Raw genomic sequence first — 19,669 nt, 5'->3', positions numbered from 1 at the left:
GCAGAAAAATGTTTTATGTTATATTGTGGACCTTGAAGAAATGGAGGGAAGATTTATGTGGGAAAGTCCATGTCTGCACACTAATATAATAACTGCCAATTTTTATTTTACAAATGCAATGCTTTGACCTCTCAGATCAACATCAGTCAAAATGATGAATACCTGATGAGGACCTGAGAGGTTAAACCATTGCATTTGTAAAATAGATTCTGAGCTTGATATCAGTGTTTGGACATCTGTTCCCCACATTTATTTCATCCTTTCTTGCACCTGTACCCAACTTAAGTTGCATTTATTTATATAATATCATTATTTCGCCACATTTGTTTAGCATTTGAAACTTCATTTCAAAGTAACTTACAATCCATTCAATTTCATCAGTATGATTAGTATCTGGGAATCCAATCCATGGCACCGGAGTGGTTAACATCATGCTTTACCAGAATCAAGCAATCTCGCCGAAATCTTTAAATAACAAATGGTGGCATTCCTATTAAAGTTTCTGTTTCATCTCTGGGCTTCCTGCCTTTGTGTGTTTGTGAACGACCTTCCTGCAGCCAAGAAACATATTTCTAAAAAGTATCCCAGGAATTGTTTAGGGAATTGGGCCCATTCAATTGACACGAAACAGGGACAGGTTACAGCCAAGTCATCGCCAACTGCTAAATGTTCGCTGTGTATCTGTTGCTCTGTCATCTTATGTCCTGACAGACATTGAGTGCTCTGGTCTGTGGAGCCTTTTGCACATCTGCCAAAAGGATTTCTATGAGGATGAACACTTCACTAGAATTTGATCTATTTCCTGTTTTATTCTCCAAGCTTTTGTTGACATTTTCTTTGATTTACTTTTATTTTTATTTTTTAAGATGAATTGACTTACTGCAGTGTTTTGAGCTTTGATGTTGGAGGGTGAACAGAAATTTTAGCAAAGGGGTAAAAACCAATTTCGGATTTGAACCAGACTAGAATATTTTCCACTGTGATGACCTACTTTCACTAACACACATGCTGGTATGAGCAATAAGATCACACTTGGCCAGATCTCCATCTGATCCAAACAACAAACAAGTTCCTTTCTGTTTCACTCTGACTGAAAAATGCAATTTTCTAATAAAATTCTCACTCACTTTCTCTTTTCACTTTCTTCTGAAGGCTGAATACTCATTTTGGAGACTCCAAAACATTCCAGCTGGTGGATTGTTAGACCAGTGCAGAGTTGCCAGATCTCACTGGAAAAACAAAAACAAAACAATAAATAAATAAATAAGCAAACCAAGTTTATCGTGTTCTTGGGGAATCTTGCTGCAAAGACAAATGTATTTTCTAGAATTATATAATTTAAACACGAATAATTTAAATGTTTCACACATATAACCATCTACATCAATAAATAAATATCAGTCTGTGGTAAGGGAGGGTTGGGAATGGTAGAAATTTGTAAGGAAAGGGGCAACAAATAACAAAAATAATTAATCTATAAATTAAAAAGTAACTTTGCTTACTGTGGCTTAGACATTAGATGTAGATTTTTGACAATTCATATTATGGTTTTTCATAATTTAATGGGTTATGGAGGTGAAGTACTATTGACTTGTATGCATCTGTATTTTGGACAAGTTTGAAAAAAAGCAGCCCAAAACTGCCCATACTTTTCTGCAACAACAAGCCATTTATAATCTGTGAGCATGTCAACACATTCATGTCTTGTGCCTGTTTTTCTTGGATAATCAGGATCAAGATTACATATCAATGTTTGTGCATCTGCTCTGAAAAATCTTGGCAAGTTTTTTAATTATACCGTGTTATGATATATTGTACATTGGGTTCAGTTTCTTTTTGTTCTTTTTTTTCAGGAATCCCCCTGTGAAAATATTCATCTGAAAGGTTACCAAGGTTATCCAGACACATATGGTTTAGTGCTATAAAGGTATAGCAAATACCTTTTTCTCTAATAATAAAAACTGCATTCAATGTCATTTAAATTTAAGAAATTGCATCATACCATAAATGTCAATTTAAATGTCAAAAAAGTGAAGAATTACATTGAAAAATGTAATATTAAAATGTGTTTGGTTGTTGAAAGATGTTTCAGCTTAAAAAAAAAAAAAAAGTGCAAAGGGCATGCTTGTTTATATGTCATGACATTGAAGAGTTCCATTTAGGAAGTGAAACGAGAAGTGTGAAAGCTGATAATAATAGATATGAAGCCATGTGTGACAAGTCGAAGACATTTATAGACAAAATTGGGTATTTCCGTTTGCACCTAAACATGAAGGTGAAAGTTCCTCTCAGTAAAGTTAAACGACAGCTTTACCCCAGTCAGTTATGTTATGGTGATGTTTAACACCTACTACACACTTTGACTACACTGGCCTAAAAACGGCAAAGTGAACCAAATACACAGAGTTGGATGCTACTCCCTTACTGTATGTCATTTCCTGATGCATCTCCAAAGTCATGGTGTGTAACCTCTTTGCCCATCACTCTTTGCACTGTCTGCTGCTTATTTTCAACAAGGGCTCCTTTCCCATTTATCATATGTGCTGCTTTTATCCAGTAGTGGCATTGGAGATGGATGAGACTACTTTAATAGTTTACCTCCACCCCAGCTGACAAGAAATATCCTCAAGTCCCTGCCCATTTATTCTAAGGAATAGCCCTTGTTTTAGCATCAGTCCAGTGGTATGCATCACATTGATTAACAATATGTATACGGTATAGAATCTGCCAAATTAGTGTGATGACAGTGTATGTTACGCATACTGTATATTTAGCATTTTGTCATGGTTAAAGGGATAGTTCATCCCAAAAATTCTCTCATAATTTACTAACCCTCAAGTTGTTCCAAACCTGTTTACATTTCTTCATATTTTGAAGAATTTTTGTAATTAGACAGTTGCTGGTAGCCACTGACTTCCAAAAACATTTGGTTGAGGGTGAGTAAATAATGTCAATTTTCATGTTTGGGTGAACTGACCCTTTAATGCACACAAATTCAAAATATAATCTGGCCTGTGTGTGTGTGTGTGTGTGTGTGTATATATATATATTAGTGATGGGTCGTTATAGTATAAAGAGCCGGGAGCTGGCTTGCATATCTGAAGAGCTAAATCTATTTAAAAAAAATATAGCCTATAGAAATTAAATTATTATGTTATAATATTAATGAAATAATGGATGCATTCTATTTTATTTAACATAATTGACTCAAAGAACCAAAGAACTATCAGAAACCACTGCACTTGACCCTAGGTTTAAGAAGTTAGCCTTCAGTGATGCCAGAGCGATTGATGAGGCTCACTCAGCAGCAGGGAGGGACAGCCCCAGCAGTCAGCTGGCTCAGACCCAAGGGCAACAGGAAGCAGAGGGAGCAGAAGCACCAGCAGTAGTGCCACAAAGGGCTTCTATTTGGCTGCTGTTTGATGAGAGAGCAACTGGGAATGCAGCATGAAGAAATCCCTCAGCAGATGCCATTATGGAGGTCTCCATTAATGGAGGTTTCTGAATGCAAATCTCTCATAAAATAAAAATATGATCAGCATTGTGTGTGTATTCATGCTAGTTATACAAAACACAACTAGTGAGATAGTTCATGCTGGTTATACAACATGCCTAAAAAGAGGAACCAGATTAATCCTTTCAGTTATTTATTTTTCTTCAATATGGGTTCTGTTATGTTGTTCAGATTCCGATTGTATTTGTTTTGTAATGTTGTTGTTTCTATACATTAAAAAGTTGTAATTTAAATGCAAATGTTTAATAGTATTCTTTTTTCATAACAAATCAATTCATTTTTAAAGAAATTAGTGAGACGTTGTGAGTATGATTTCATTTAATAATTTAATTAGAATTGTTTTCACACCTATCATAAAACATTATTGTTTTTTAAAGAGCTGTTTTAAGCCAAACGAGCCGGCTCTTTTCAGTGAGCTGAGTCAAACGAGCCGGCTAATGAAAAAAAGAGCCGAAATGCCCATCACTAACATATATATATATATATATATATATATATATTCACACACACACACACTGTCAGTTTAAATCTAGATTAAAGACCCATCTCTTTAATCTGGTTTACACATAACACACTAACACATTTCTATTATTAAAATCCGTTAAAGGATTTTTAGGCTGCATTAATTAGGAAAACCGGAACCTTGAACACTTCCCATAAAACCAGATGTACTTGCTACATTGTTAGAAGAATGGCATCTACGCTAATACTGGTCTTTTTCTCTCTTATTCTGAGGTCACCGTCACCAAGACCCATGGGCGTAAGTTTAGGGGGGACGCTAGGTACTAGTCCCTATCAATATTTCGAGATGACCAATTTGTCCCCACCAATATCCTTTGAACTGCTATTTGTATCTTTGCACTGCTATTTGGATTGATTCTAACGGCCACGACGATAGTACAAGAAACGCTGTAATTTGATTGGCGCCGGAGTATCTGACAGGCTACAAGCGCGGGCCGGGACTACTTTTGTGCTTGCACTAGCAGCGAGCTGTTGGTGTGTGTGCGCGCGCAAGTTGACGACTGCCGACGGTAAGTTACCAGGGCTGTCTCTGTGCCACATACAAAGGCCAGTAAAAAAAATTTAAATTCGGTTTTATTCTACTGTGGAAAACAGTATTAACTGGTGATAGTATGTGTTACCTAGGATGATAGAATGCTACGTTAGCAAGTAACTGAATGTCAATCAGCCTGTACCTTAACTTGAAATCTCGCAGTCAACATAAATGTGAGTGTATAAATGTGTATGTTAATAAAACGTTTGGTTGTTCAGCATTACACAGTCTCAGGTTTTTATTTTTATTTTTTAAGAGTGCATTTTTGAGATTATACGGTTATACTAGCTCTTTAGGGACAGTATACAGGATGGTATATCGGGGTCAGGATACAATATAATGAGATGAAGTAGATTCATTTCTGTATTGTGATATTCTGGGGGGGGGGGGGGGCGTGTTTCCCAGGGTGTCCCCACCAAAGCTGAGACCAAACCTATGCCCATGCCAAGACCAAAGGAAAAAGATGATCCTTCTGCACAATCTGACTTTCCTGCAGGCTGAAATTGAACTGATCATTTTGTCTGGCAAAAAGAAGAAATGGCCCCCCAACTGAGCCTGGTTTCTCCCAAGGTTTTTTCTCAATTCTGTCACCGATGGAGTTTTGGTTCCTTGTCTCTGTCGCCTCTGGCTTACTTAGTTGGGGACACTTAATTTCCAGCAATATCGTCGAATTAATTGCACAGATACTATTTAAATTGATCTGAGCTGGATGAAGACATCACTGATTTCAATGATGAACTGCCTTTTTGCTTTATAGACACACTATTTTCTTATTTATTGCTGTTCAGTTACTGTCACAATCTGTATTGTTAAAAGAGCTATATAAATAAAGGTGACTTGACTTGACTAAATCCTGACTGGAAATCAGAATCAGAATAATGTTTATTGCCAAGTACTGTATGTATACATGTACGAGGAATTTGTCTGGTTAAATTGGTGCTTGACAAAAACAAAAGTAAAACAAGGATAAATAATAGAACAATAAGATAAGAAATTTTAAAATAAGACAAATAAAAGCTATACAATATAAAATCAGGAGGATAAAAATATAAAATACAAAATAAACAAACATTAACTCTACATTTGTGCAAAATATGTAAAGTGGGTGAGTGCAAATGTTCACAGTTGAAAACCGTACATTCCTGAACATTGTGCAAAAGGTCCATTTTGAACCATATGCTCATCACACTATCCATTTTTCTCATCATTAAACTAGCAAAAGTGGATTCAGACACATCCTAAGTGCACTTGCGCCATGTGCTTTAGACCATGTGCTTAGATTAGTCAAATATGGCCCAAAAACATAAGTCATAAAAAAGCTTTTCGCTTTTCTGGAAAATTTTCTAGAATTGTATTTTTAAAAAGCAGATTTGTGTGTTCTGAAATTTTACAGATGTAAGCTGTAACACAGAAGACCCTTGACCTGGTTTTTGAGTCTGAGTTCTTTTTTAACTTTTTTTAATTAGGTGTGAATTTCTAGTTAATTGGAATACTTGATGCCTTATAACATGAACATTTACATCTCATTTAACCTATAATGTGTTGAATGGATTACCTTTATGATGAGTTTCTTTTTATGGATGCTGTGTACTGCCACCTGCATAAACACTCCTCTTTTCTTTCTTCCATGGAAGAAATAACAGCATAAAACAACAGCATGAGGGTGAGTAAACAAATGTTTTTTTTTTTTTTTTTTTTTTTTACTCTGGTCTTTTGGGTCTTTGATAATTATAAACATCCAAGGACCTTTCACCTTTCAAGGCTCAGACATCAGTTTTGAACAATTCCCTTGAACAATCAGACAATGGGTTTCCACTTAAGGCAACTAATGGAGAAGGACATGTTAAAAAGTGTTCTCAGCATCAGCATTCCAAAAGGCTTTCGAGGTTAGGAGAGGTGAGAGTTATTTAGATTGTGAGAGGTTGTATGAGATAGAGAGGTATTTAAGGATCGAGGTATGTAGTTAAAACCTGACAACACAAAGTCCTCTCTGCCCTGAGCGCTCTTAGTAGTGGAGTGACAAAGATGGATGTGGCTTCACTGCAGTGCTAACGTCCTCAGCCTCAGGGCCAGTGCAAAGCAGGAGAACAATCCCATCAACCTCTCCTACAAGAATAGGACTGCCTAAACTGACTTGCATTTGTAAAGTCAAGACCCATACATACTGGCCTTTTAAATGGGTCATGGATTGAGAAATCAAATTTCCCTCGATCTTTTGAAATATGAGAGGTCAAAAAATCCTTTATGTTTCGGACATAAAAACCTTCTCATTAGTCTAAAAACAGCTTATATTGCAACCAAGCTGTTAAAGTGACTAGTTTTGATATGTGTCACATTATGACGTCACGGTGCAATGAAAGCCCACCCCTGCAGAAAAAGATCAAATCTTACTTCTACATCACTGCCTCTTTAGCAGTGGAAAACCACAGACATTTGCTTTCCATCTAATCCTAACATTAGAAAAGAGTGGGTCAACTTTATTTTGTAATAAATTTCCAGACTGCGTCAGTAAGAACCTGGTCATTTTGTTTATTTGCTTCACTTCCACCACAGACACAGTTCAATGAAGAATTTTCAGAGAGACTGAAACTAAAAGACTTGTCTTGGATCTCACAGTACTGTTACAACTCACCACACAAGAAACAGTGTTTTTATCATGTGTTGCTATTACTAACAGGTAGTTTGATATGTACCGGACTATTTATGTGATGTCACCTAAAATCACAGCAGCGTCCATCTATAGGTCGTCAAACAAACATGCCAAATTTTACATCATTTACATGAATACTTGAAGCATGAAGCAGCTTAATTGATCCTTTGTAAACTGTAACTGTAATAACTCCAAGTATCTGAACTTATTTGCCACAACCAATGAAATACAAAATGTGTAATACGCACCTTAACAGAACAACACAAGCAGCTTTCTGCAGTCTTCAGCTATTCACTAAGATAATATATTAAGCTAACTTTTTTCACAAATACATAAAGAATAAATATAAATAAAGATAATTTCTTACCACACTGTCGCAGGCTGTAGTGTCTATGTCATTTGAGGTGCAGGTTTGTTGCTTTCTGGTTCAGGAGGGCTGCAATTTCTCAAAATTTACATTTTCAAAACAGTTCCACACTCATAATGATGGGGGTGTTGGAACATATTTTAGTATGCAAAACCATCAATCTTAATAGTAGGTGTTTACTTTGAGTCTGAGTGTTCTGATGAGGGGGCTCAAAAAAGGACAGAAAATGTATTATTACTTCTGTATTATGTTGTTTTTTTATTATTCTTTTTTAAAACATAAGTGAACCTCAAATAATTTTTTTAAAGGCAGTTCATAACCCCTTTAACCTAAAGATAAGGAAAAACTAAATTGACAAAATTACAAACTTCATCTCTTTAACCATCATCTCTTTGTGATTTGACCTTTGATATCCTCTCAAAAATTTAAAAGGACTCTTCAGTTTGTTTTAACATTTAATTGCACTTGTAAGTGTAATTATAAATGGCAATCTAAATCATTGTACACTCTCCACCCTTTCCACAGGAGTCATGCACAAAAGATGTGATGCTTAAACCAAAAACACACAATATAACCATTTACTTTTTTTTCAAAACTGTTTTTATAACTTCCAATTCTGGTTTTATATAATTTACTAGGATGTTATAAGTTGCACTGAGTAAGACAAAAAAAAAAATCTTCAGTTTAGGCTGATTATTTTAAAGGGTGGTGATTCTTTTCTATGCCCACTGCATTTATATAATACATAAACAAAGTCAGTCATATTAAAAATATTTTATAGCATGACACCAGTGATGGGAATAACGGCGTTATAAATAACGGCGTTACTAACGGCATTACTTTTTCCAGTAACGAGTAATCTAATTGATTACTCTTCTCATCTTAATAACGCCGTTACCGTTACTGCCAAAAAATGCGGCGCGTTACTATAACTGATGATGAAGCTGTTTTTTTTACTGTTCTTCCTTGGTTAGTGGGCAGAGCACGAGACAAGCGCATAAATGCTAACGATTGGCTGAGGTAGAGTAAAATTTCATTGTAAGCCAATCAGAGGTAGAGTTGGGCGGGTTTTCGAAAGCACGCATAGTAATGATGGGAATTCGGCTCTTTTGACTCAGCTCACTGAAAAGAGCCGGCTCTTTGGCTCACAAACGGCTCTTTAAATGACTTTGACTATAATATTTCAATTTTTATTACATAATTATTTAATTTCTATAGGCTAAATTTGAAAAAATAGAGTTGGCTCTTCAGATATGCGAGCCAGCTCCCGAAGTTCAACTAAAAAAGCCGGCTCTTAGAGTCGGCTCATTCGCGAATCGCGAACGACTCATCAAAAGCTCATTCGCGAACGAGTCGATCCATCATCACTAACGCTCATTCGCGAACGACCCATCATCGGACAGGACAGGACACACAACGAACAACACAAGCCAGTCAGTCAACGAGAGACAGGTATGGCGACGAGCCCAAATAATCCAAAAGTAGCCTTCTCTAAATAGAAGTATATACATTACTTTTTCCTTCAAGAAATTAAAGAAACAATAAAAGGAAATATCAAAAGTTCCCAAAAATCTATCGTGTTATTTGCATTGATCCACTATATAAACATAATATCTACATACATGCCATTTGATTGGAGGCTAGTCTCACTTTGTCCCACAGCAACTTTTTTTTTTAGATGTGTGTACAATGTTTCATGTTTCTGTTAATAATGTATTGTATTAAGTGTCCATTTCATTATAATATTCAGATTTATCATAAATAATTGAACATGCACATGTATTTTAAGTTCCTTTAAAGAGGGGTAGAGGTGGGGTCACGTTTGAGCATTTAAAATTTAATTTTACTTGAAAGTAACGCAATAGTTACTTTCTTAAGTAACTAGTTACTTTAAAAATTTGTAACTGAGTTACTAATTCAGTTACTTTTTGGAAGAAGTAACTAGTAACTGTAACTAATTACTTTTTAAAAGTAACTTGCCCAACACTGCATGACACCCATATCTGGTAAGATGGGTTTTTATGCATAGTTAATAGATTACACCATTCTGCTACTTTGCCCATTATAGATCAACTAACATGATCTATAAATGTGCAAAATGCATTTACTTACTCATATTTGAGAACCAAGATTTCATTATATGGTTCTGATAATATAAAAGGTAAAAAAATGATAATAAAAGCATAAGCCTATATCAGTTATAAAATATATTGAGGTCTAGAACCACCACTGGCTAGGGTAACAGCAATAGATTTTTTAAATGACTTAAGAGCTTTCTTTTGTGATGTCTGTGGCAGGAACAATGCTAAATCACACTTCTAAGAAAAAGAGTGCAAAAAAAGGTTTCCAAAAGTATAGTGATCTAGGGATAAAGATCAAAGATTATTGCCACGTTTCCTTCACGATTAAAATACCATTACAAAGCAGTATTCAGCCACAATTCCTCCTTTTCTATGCAGCTGCATTTATCTGCCTTGGCTTCCCACTTTAAGCTCACAATCAGGTAAATTGGTTTCTTATCTGGTATGTGTGTCACTGTGGATTCAAGAGTGCTATTAAATCTAAAATCATGCATGTTGTCGGGGGGATGTCTGAGAGAATTTCAGGTACCCCTTGTCACATATCAATTGGAAAAGGAGCAAAAAGATCCAGAAGAACACGGAAGTCTGGTATTTAATTCAATCCACAAGGGAGAAACAAAAAGAGGAACTTATAAATGTGGTACAAACTGATAAATGACATTTGACAGCGGACAGAGAACTAAAAACAGAGAACACTATTTAAACACTAGACAAGACTAGGGGGAGACGAGACACACTTGGGATCAATCAAAACAGACGGGGAAAATTTGGAAACGAAATCAACACAATGACAGGCAAAGGAAACATGACCAAATAAGGAAAAACGGAACTAAGACCAGGGCAAAACAAGAAAGCTAAAGTCCACAATGATTTGACATCCCCTCCGCAAGGTATGACCTCACACCACAACATCTAAAGGGAAGGGGCGCTCTGGAAGCACATAGGACACACAGAGGACAGTGGGCCTCCACAGCGGCACCTGCACAGGGCACCATGGCTGATCAAGAGACCCAGGGGGATATGGCCAGCCCAGCACTCAACAGATGGATCCCTATCACCAACCCCCCAAAATAAATACTTATGGGGAACTTACAAGGTTGAACCTAGGGCCGGTAGCCGATGGGGGGGGGGGGTGTCAGGAACGGACCTTGGGCTCAATGGGTAGGATCAGGAACCAACCCTGGGCTCAACCGGGGGGGATCAGGAACCAACCCTGGGCTCAACCGGGGGGGATCAGGAGCCAACCATGGGCTCAACCGGGGGGGATCAGGAGCCAACCCTGGGCTCAACCGTTGGGGGGGGGGGGGGTTGTCGGGAGCAGACCTTGGGCTCAATGGGGGGGGGGGGCAGTGCTGGGAGGAGATGGATGGTCGGACCATTTGGCTGGGTATGTGGAGGTTCCTGGCAAGGAGTGAGCTGGGGCAGCTGGGTAGTTTTCGTGAGGGACTGAATGAGGAACTTCTTTGACCTCAGAATTAGAACCACTTAAATAAAGGACATGATTTACCCGCTCGATCAGGGAAAAGCTACATGTAGGAAGATCGCAGCTGATGACCTCATCATCCAGCCCCAGCCAAAAACAGACAGAATCAGAACCAAGAGCAGAATCGAACCAGCGCACCTGGTCGGAGAGCTCTAGGAACTCCTCCACATATACCTCCAACTCCCAACCACCCTGCCACAGACGCCACAGTCTGTTTTCAGCCATAGTATTCGTGTTCCGTCCGCTGTTCAGTCACACTTCACTTGGAGAAGGAACAAGAAGATCCAGGAGAACTCAGAAGCTGATATTTAATTCAGTCCACAAGGGAGATACAAAAAGAGGAACTTATAAATGTCATACAAACTGATAAATGACATTCAACAGCGGACAGAGAACTAAGAACAGAGAACACTATTTAAACACTAGACAAGACGAGGGGTAGAGGAGACACACTTGGGATCAATCAAAACATCTGGAATGAAATCAACACAATGACAGGCACAGGAAACTTGACCAAATAAGGAAAACAGGAACTAAGACCAGGGCAAAACAAGGAAACTAAAGTCCACAATACTGACACCCCTTTAAATCATGTCCTACTTTTTGTACCAATATAATATATTTTATTTATTAGTATAAATCAAATATAAATATATATATATATATATATATATATATATATATATATATATATATATATATATATATATATATATATATATATATATATGTCACAGTGTGACAAATGGCATGTGGAACTTATTCCCGCTGAAGCAGTGTTCCCGGGGAAACGCTTTGAGTGTAACTCTGTTCCCAGGCCTGTGTGTGTGTTTGTTGCTGTGACAACCCCAAATGATGGATTGGCAACAGGTGTGGGGGATTTACTCAGAGTTTGCGTGAGGCCTCATCAACAGTGGAGAGGATAAAAAGCAAGAGAGAGAGGTGGTGCGTGTGGTTTTTCTCCCTTGTGAAAAGTCGTTTTATTGGGTGGTAATAGTGGCTGGAGGACGGGTGAATGAAGTGGAAAGTGTTGCTTTGCTGAGGGATTCGAGGACAACAGAAGGAGAGTGAAATACCCTGTTTGCATTGGAGAGGAGCTAAGTAACTGAGAACTGAGTCTTGTAATTGCACACGTTTGACACTGAATTGGATGCGGTTTGGAGTGTTTGGATCACGATCATAAATATCACTGAGTGGATTGTATTGATTCATTACCGATCTCTTACCTCTCCCTCCTCTATAAATGGTGATGTGAACTCTGCCTGTGACTGTGAAGAAAAACATCTCAGAACATCCTCCGTGGCAGTGAGGATTGCGCCCTCCCCCTTCCCTTCGGACAGAAACCCGAATGTGAGTGCTGGCTTTAAATTGCACGTCGTGAAGTGAGTTTGCAGTGGCTAAAATTGATGTTTCCCCCCACAATATATGTTTGAAGTGGAATTGTCGTGTGTGTGTGTAAGCTACATTCCTGTTTGCCATGCACTCTCTATGTGTCATGAGGGCTGACTGTCAATAGTAAGAGTCCTGCGACACTGATTTGTTCCAACTGTCTGGATGTTGAGGATTTATCATCTGGGATGCGAATTAACCCCTCTGTTGTGCTAATAGGAGAAGAGATGCCCTGTTGAAATATTTACTATCTGCCTCAGAAAAGCTCTGTGCAACCTGTTGACTTCGAGTCTGCTGTATTCCTGCCATTCAACTGTATGGTGAGAGGTGTTCGCTCCTTCCAATACATGTGAATTGTATACTTGCCTGAAACATCCAGTCTGTCCGTCTCAGAAGAAGCCCCATTCAGCCTGTTGACTTCGAGTCTGCTGTATCCCTGCTATTCGCCTGTATTGTGAGAAGTATTCGTTCCTTCCAGTGCATGTGAACTGTATACTTGCCTGAAACATCCATTCTGTCTGTCTCAGAAGAAGCCCCATTCAGCCTGTTGACTTCGAGTCTGCTGTATCCCTGCCATTCAACTGTATGGTGAGAGGTGTTCGCTCCTTCCAATACATGTGAAATGTATACTTGCCTGAAACATCCAGTCTGTCCGTCTCAGAAGAAGCCCCATTCAGCCTGTTGACTTCGAGTCTGCTGTATCCCTGCTATTCGTCTGTATTGTGAGAAGTGTTCGTTCCTTCCAATGCATGTGAACTGTATACTTGCCTGAAACATCCATTCTGTCTGTCTCAGAAGAAGCCCCATTCAGCCTGTTGACTTCGAGTCTGCTGTATCCCTGCCATTCAACTGTATGGTGAGAGGTGTTCGCTCCTTCCAATACATGTGAATTGTATACTTGCCTGAAACATCCATTCTGTCTGTCTCAGAAGAAGCCCCATTCAGCCTGTTGACTTCGAGTCTGCTGTATCCCTGCCATTCAACTGTATGAAGAAGCCCATATTCAGCCTGTTGACTTCGAGTCTGCTGTATCCCTGCCATTCAACTGTATGGTGAGAAGTGTTCGTTCCTTCCACTGCATGGGAACTGTATACTTGCCTGAAACATCCATTCTGTCCGTCTCAGAAGAAGCCCCATTCAGCCTGTTGACTTCGAGTCTGCTGTATCCCTGCTATTCGCCTGTATTGTGAGAAGTATTCGTTCCTTCCAGTGCATGTGAACTGTATACTTGCCTGAAACATCCATTCTGTCTGTCTCAGAAGAAGCCCCATTCAGCCTGTTGACTTCGAGTCTGCTGTATCCCTGCTATTCGCCTGTATTGTGAGAAGTATTCGTTCCTTCCAGTGCATGTGAACTGTATACTTGCCTGAAACATCCATTCTGTCTGTCTCAGAAGAAGCCCCATTCAGCCTGTTGACTTCGAGCCTGCTGTATCCCTGCTACTCATCTGTATGAGGAAGCCCCATTCAGCCTGTTGACTTCGAGTCCGCTGTATCCCTGCTATTCATCCGTATTGTGAGAAGTGTTCGTTCCTTCCAACGCATGTGAACTGTATACTTTGTCTGAAGCATCCATTCTGTCTGTTTCAGTAGAAACCCTGCACAGCCTGTTGACTTAGAGTTTGTTGCATCCTTGTGGCCCACCTGTGCTGAGAGAGGTGACTGTCCTTTGTCACGAACGTGAGAGGGGCACGCTTTGTCTGGAATATCCACTCTGACGGTGTCAGGAGAAGCCACCTTACTGAAGACCGTGCACCTGCCGTATACGTACTTGACTGATATCATTCGCCTCAAATTCCGTACCTGTGGAAGAAGGAAGGAAGGCTGGAATTACATACTTACCGGAGGAGACTTACCGGACCCCTCACTTGCCAAACACATCCCCACCTCAAGGCTGTGTATCTGCCGTGTACGGACCTGACCGATATCCATCCGTCCCAAATTCTGCATCTGTGAAGAAGGGAAGGGAGTTTGGAAGTATTTAATTACCAGAGGAGACTTACCAGACTGCGGGCTTGCCGATTGTATTCCCACCTGTGAAATACCTACTTGACCACCCATCTGTCCATCTATTGCGGGGCCCGCACAGAGGAAGAGGGCGGGAGAGTCCCCGGTCGCTGCATTGTTTACCTTCAAGCCCTGAGGGTAACAAAGAAGATTTTAGTTTAGGATTCCCAATTTGTTTTTACTTCAAAATAAAACTTGTTAAATTTATTCTCTGTTTCCGACTCTTCCCTCTGATACGCTCCTCGAGGTGGTCCTGGTTTAGGGGAGGGCGCAGTCCAGCTTGGCCCCCCTGACCTGTGACAGATTGGCGTAGTCGGCAGGGTTCTACCTCGAGTTGAGCGACCAGAGGTCGAGATGGCAGAAGAGGAAGTGCTTGGGGCACGGCAACCCGTCGTGCCAATCTTTATGGGGGCTCCGTGGGCTCCGAAGTATGGAGGCCCGGGATCCGAAATGAGCTTGTCGATGTGGAAGGTACAGGTGGAGTACCTGGCAGGGCTCCAAGGTCTGAGTGCCCCGCAGCAGGTTCAGTTTGTTTTAAACTCTTTGGAAGGGGAAGCGAGGAGAGAAGTTCAGGCAGCACCGGCAGCAACTCGAGCGACTGTCCAGGCCATTTTTGACTTCCTCACGGGACAATATGGAGACACCACCCCGGTAGCTGTTCTGAGGACGCAATTTTTCAATTCTCGGCAAGGCCCTCGGCAATCTGTTCGGGCATTTACCCTACAATTACGGGAACAGTTTTCTAGACTTACAGGGAGACAGGATCATGGCCTGGGGGGCGAAGAGGTTTTACTACGAGATCAGTTTTTAGTGGGGCTGCGGGAAGGCCCTGTGCGTCAGAGTCTGCGGGTGCAATTTCGACGAACCCCGAACCTGACCTTTGAAGAGCTTCGACAAGAAGCACTGGCCCTTGAGTGTGACCACATGGAGAATGTAGATCCTCCCAGCTGCCTAGCCACGAATGTTGTTAGCACCCCTTTGACTACTACGACATCTGACTGGAAGCAGGCCCTCCGGGAAGAGTTGAAGAGAGATGTGCGGGAACAAATGTCTGACCTATCTAAATCTTTTATGGAGGAGCTTCGGCGAGTGCGCCTCCAGTTGTCCTCTTTACCGCGGGAGCGGGCTTACTCTGATGGGAACCGTCCTCCCGACCGCCGTCCATCCCGACCTTCTGGCTCGCGATTTCAGTGGGATGAGCGTGGGCGTCCCATCTGCAACGGCTGTGGAGAGCCGGGACATTACTTCCGTCAGTGTCCTGCTCGACGTGCATCGCAAGGGGGTTTTTAGAGTTTCCGGCCACTGTGGGTCAAGTGGTCGGGACCCCCTTATCAGACCCCTCTCTGCCTACAACTTCTAGGAGCCGCCTGGTGGGCTGTTGCCCAGTGGTGGTGGTTCAGGTCAATGACCAGAAAGTGCAGTGCCTCTTGGATACAGGCTCCCAAGTGACTCTATTCACCGAAAGCTTGGCCCATGAGTTGTTTGGCACCGAAGGTCGTCCACCTGCGGAAGCCCCCTGGTTGACGCTACGTGGGGCGAATGGTCTTGACATCCCGTATGTGGGATACCTTGTGACTGATCTAAAGATTCAGGGAGTAGTGGTGCCACAGAAAGGAGTGGTGGTCGTACGAGACACATGCCTGGGGTCTCATCGTGCCCTGATTGGGATGAACGTCATTTCGGACTGTTGGGAGGAGCTGTTCCGAAGTAGACCGGCTCGAACAGCTGCAACATCAGCCGGGCAGGAGTGGGACCGCATCAGGGCCGACTGCCGTCGAGTATGTCTGGCCGAACAACAGGGGGATCGGGAAAGCACGGGAAGAGTAGCCTGCCGTTACGCCTTGTCCATTCCAGCTCAGAGTGAGGCTTTGGTCGGGGTCAGGTTGCCTCCTCGACTTTATAGTCCGGAAGATTGGGTCATGGTGGAACCCCATGAAGATGGTCCCAAGGTGGAAGTTGCTCGAGGATTGGCGACTGTTCAGGGGGGCCGGGTCTCAGTGCGAGTCAGGAACATGAATCCTTTCCCTGTTCACTTGTATCGTCACCAGCGTTTGGCCCGGGTGACCTCAGTGAGGCCCCAGCAGGTTCGTGAACAGGGTGAAGTCAACTTCAATCGGGTAGGCCCGACAGTGGTAGAGGTGGCCCTGACACGAGCAGGTTCGGGGGCGGGAGAGATAGGAGGAGGGTTGCCTACCCACCTGATGGGGGAGTCTTTACGGGGTGAAGGACTAGGAGAAGAGCAATTGGGACAACTCCAAGAGTTCTTGATGGAATGGCAGCACTTGTTTTCCACTCACGATGAGGATTACGGCCGCACGGATGTGGTGCGACATCAAATCCCAACTGGGGATGCTGCACCCAGCCGAGAGCGCTATCGACCCGTGCCCCCGACCTTGTATTCAGAGGTCCGCACCCTTTTGCGAGGGATGCTTGACAAGGGGATTATTCGAGAGAGCAGTAGCCCTTGGGCTGCCCCGATAGTACTGGTTCGAAAGAAAACTGGTTCCTGGAGGTTTTGTGTGGATTACCGAAGGCTGAATCAAGTCACCAAAAGGGATGCTTTCCCGTTGCCTCGAGTTGAAGACTCTCTCACGAGCCTCACACAAGCCACCTGGTATTCCACCCTTGACTTGGCCAGCGGTTACTGGCAGGTGCAGATGGATGAGCATGACCGGGAGAAGACTGCATTCACTACCCCCTTTGGCCTATATGAATGGGACCGGATGCCGTTTGGCCTTTGCAACGCCCCAGCCACGTTCCAACGGCTGATGCAGCGTTGTTTAGGCAACCAACTGATGGATTCCACCCTCGTCTATCTAGACGACGTCATTGTCTACTCCCCAGATTTCAAGTCCCATCTCGAGCACCTAGAGCAAGTCTTCCGTTCCCTAGAGCGATATGGGTTGAAGCTCCAGCCAGACAAGTGCCAGCTCTTCCGCAAAGAGGTTAAATTCTTGGGGCATGTGGTGAGTGCAGCGGGGATTTCAGTTGATCCCGAGAAGGTGGTGGCAGTGCAGGAGTGGGCTGCGCCCAAGACGGTGCGCCAGGTTCGTTCGTTCCTGGGCTTCGTGGGTTACTATAGGCGATTCATTAAGGATTTCTCTAAATTCGCTAGGCCGATCAACCAGTTGCTGGGAGGTATGGGACGAGTTCGTGGCCGAGGGTCCCCTTCGATCCAATGGGATCCGGCCTGTGAAGCTGCCTTCCAGAAACTCAAGCAGGAACTACTACAGGCCCCGATCCTAGCCTACGCTGACTTCACACAACCCTTCATCCTGTATACCGATGCTAGCCACCTGGGCTTGGGGGCTGTCTTGGCCCAGAAGCAACAGGGAGAGGAAAAGGTAATCGCCTGTGCAAGCCGAAGTTTACATCCAACGGAGAAGAACGACGCCAATTACAGTTCTTTTAAGCTTGAGTTACTGGCAGTGAAGTGGGCGTTGTGTGAAAAGTTCAAGGATTACTTGTGGGGAGCCAAGGTACGGGTCGTCACGGACAATAACCCGTTGGTTCATTTGCAGACTGCTAAACTGGGGGCGGTGGAACAACGCTGGGTGGCCCAACTGGCCAATTTTGATTATCAGCTCCAGTACCGGCCAGGAAGAGAACACACTAATGCCGATGTACTATCAAGGTTACCCGGCGAAGGATCGGCAGGTCAGGTACCAGCACCAGAAGCGGGGTCCGATGAGGGACTGATGGTGGGAGTTGTGGAGGCACCAGGGCAAGTATCGGAGGAACCCCCCCCTTGTTGGGGGTGGGACCCACAGCGATGGAGGCGGTGGCAGGGCGAAGACGGAGATGTAGCGTTGGTTCGAACGTGGCTAGAACAGAAGGCCTGGCCTGAGGGTGTGGAACGCCGGACTCAGACTCGGATTGTGCGGGGCCTGCTGGGACAGAGGGGGAGACTCTATTTGAAGGAAGGTGTGCTCTGTAGGGCCCTCCAGGACCCAGGTCGGGGCGATGAGGTCTGTCAAATCGTGGTCCCTGAAGGGCGTTGTCAGGCTTTATTGGAGGCATATCACACCAAGATGGGACATCAGGGGCAGGAGAGGACATTGGCACTGGTGAGGCGACACTTCTACTGGCCCGGAATGGAGGGTGCCACGAGGACTTACCTTCAGAGGTGCCCACGCTGCACGTTGTTTAAGACCAAGAAGGACGTACGGGCACCGCTGGTTCCGATGCAGGCCAAGGCACCGCTACATATGGTGGCCATGGATTATCTGACTTTGGGACGGCCAGTGGATCGGATCCAGAACATCCTTGTGGTAACCGATCTGTTTACTAAGTATGCTTGGGCCATCCCAACTGTGGACCAAACCGCCATTACGACTGCCAACGCCCTTTGGAGGTATGTGATCCAACCATTTGGATGCCCTGAAATTTTCCACTCAGACCAAGGAACCAACTTTGAGTCCAGGGTGATCCATGAGCTGTGCCAATGTCCCAACGGGGGGTGTGAGAGGTTTAATCAGACCTTGCTGAGTTTATTAGGAACCTTAGAGGAGGAACAGCAAGGCCATTGGGTCGACAGACTCCCGGCGATGGTACAGGCCTATAACAACAGTGTACACAGTACCACTGGTTACGCCCCCACCTACCTGATGTTCGGCAGACATGTGAGACTTCCGATGGATATGCTTCTGGGGACCACTGCAGGGGAAGAGGGAGGTAGTTTGACAGATTGGGTGACGGGACATCATCAACGCCTCCAGTCGGCATACGAACGAGTCTCGGGCCGGATTAACCGAGCAGCGTTGAAGAACAAGAGGTTGTATGACCGGACGGCTCGAGAGGCACCGTTACTACCAGGAGAGAGGGTGCTGGTGCGGGATAATCGCCGACAAGGGAAGGGAAAATTGAGTGACCGGTGGGAGGCTCAGCCGTTTGTCGTTTTGCGACAGCCACACCCAGACCAACCCGTATATGCATTGCGGCCAGAAGGAAAGGCGGGCCCCGAACGGGTGTTACATCGAAATTTGATCCGCCCTTGCCCAAACTACCCAAAACGTGTTGTAGAGAATCCACCGGTTGAAACGTCCGGGATGCCCCCGCTGGTAGGATGGGCGGTGATTCCAGGAGGCCTGGGCCTAGGGCTACGACCTGAAGCACCCCTTTCCCC

General features: G+C 43.2%; 1 protein-coding gene across 6 annotated transcripts; it reads left to right on the top strand.

Annotated features, from left to right (window-relative positions):
* Window positions 1–11,871: 11,871 nt before the first annotated feature.
* Window positions 11,872–15,988, top strand: LOC128019987 (uncharacterized). 6 transcript variants are annotated; one of them, XM_052606467.1, is made up of 6 exons: window positions 11,872–12,250; window positions 12,426–12,499; window positions 12,758–12,865; window positions 13,402–13,585; window positions 13,932–14,022; window positions 14,131–15,988. In XM_052606467.1, the coding sequence occupies exon 6, from the start codon at window positions 14,899–14,901 to the stop codon at window positions 15,832–15,834; it is 936 nt and encodes a 311-aa protein (XP_052462427.1). In that variant the 5' UTR covers window positions 11,872–12,250; window positions 12,426–12,499; window positions 12,758–12,865; window positions 13,402–13,585; window positions 13,932–14,022; window positions 14,131–14,898; the 3' UTR covers window positions 15,835–15,988. The 6 variants fall into 6 exon arrangements, with proteins under 6 accessions (XP_052462427.1, XP_052462424.1, XP_052462426.1 ...); XM_052606464.1 differs by having other exon boundaries at window positions 11,872–12,499; XM_052606466.1 differs by having other exon boundaries at window positions 11,872–12,499; window positions 14,128–15,988.
* The last annotated feature ends 3,681 nt before the right edge of the window (window positions 15,989–19,669 follow it).

This window comes from Carassius gibelio, chromosome A9 (assembly GCF_023724105.1).
Source record: "Carassius gibelio isolate Cgi1373 ecotype wild population from Czech Republic chromosome A9, carGib1.2-hapl.c, whole genome shotgun sequence".
Taxonomy (NCBI): domain Eukaryota; kingdom Metazoa; phylum Chordata; class Actinopteri; order Cypriniformes; family Cyprinidae; genus Carassius; species Carassius gibelio.
This window is presented reverse-complemented; position numbering and strand designations above follow the sequence as displayed.

What these genes read in the sequence shown, in the direction of transcription:
- LOC128019987 (XM_052606467.1), top strand. Translation starts at nt 14,899, where the DNA reads ATGGCAGAAGAGGAAGTGCTTGGGGCACGGCAACCCGTCGTGCCAATC.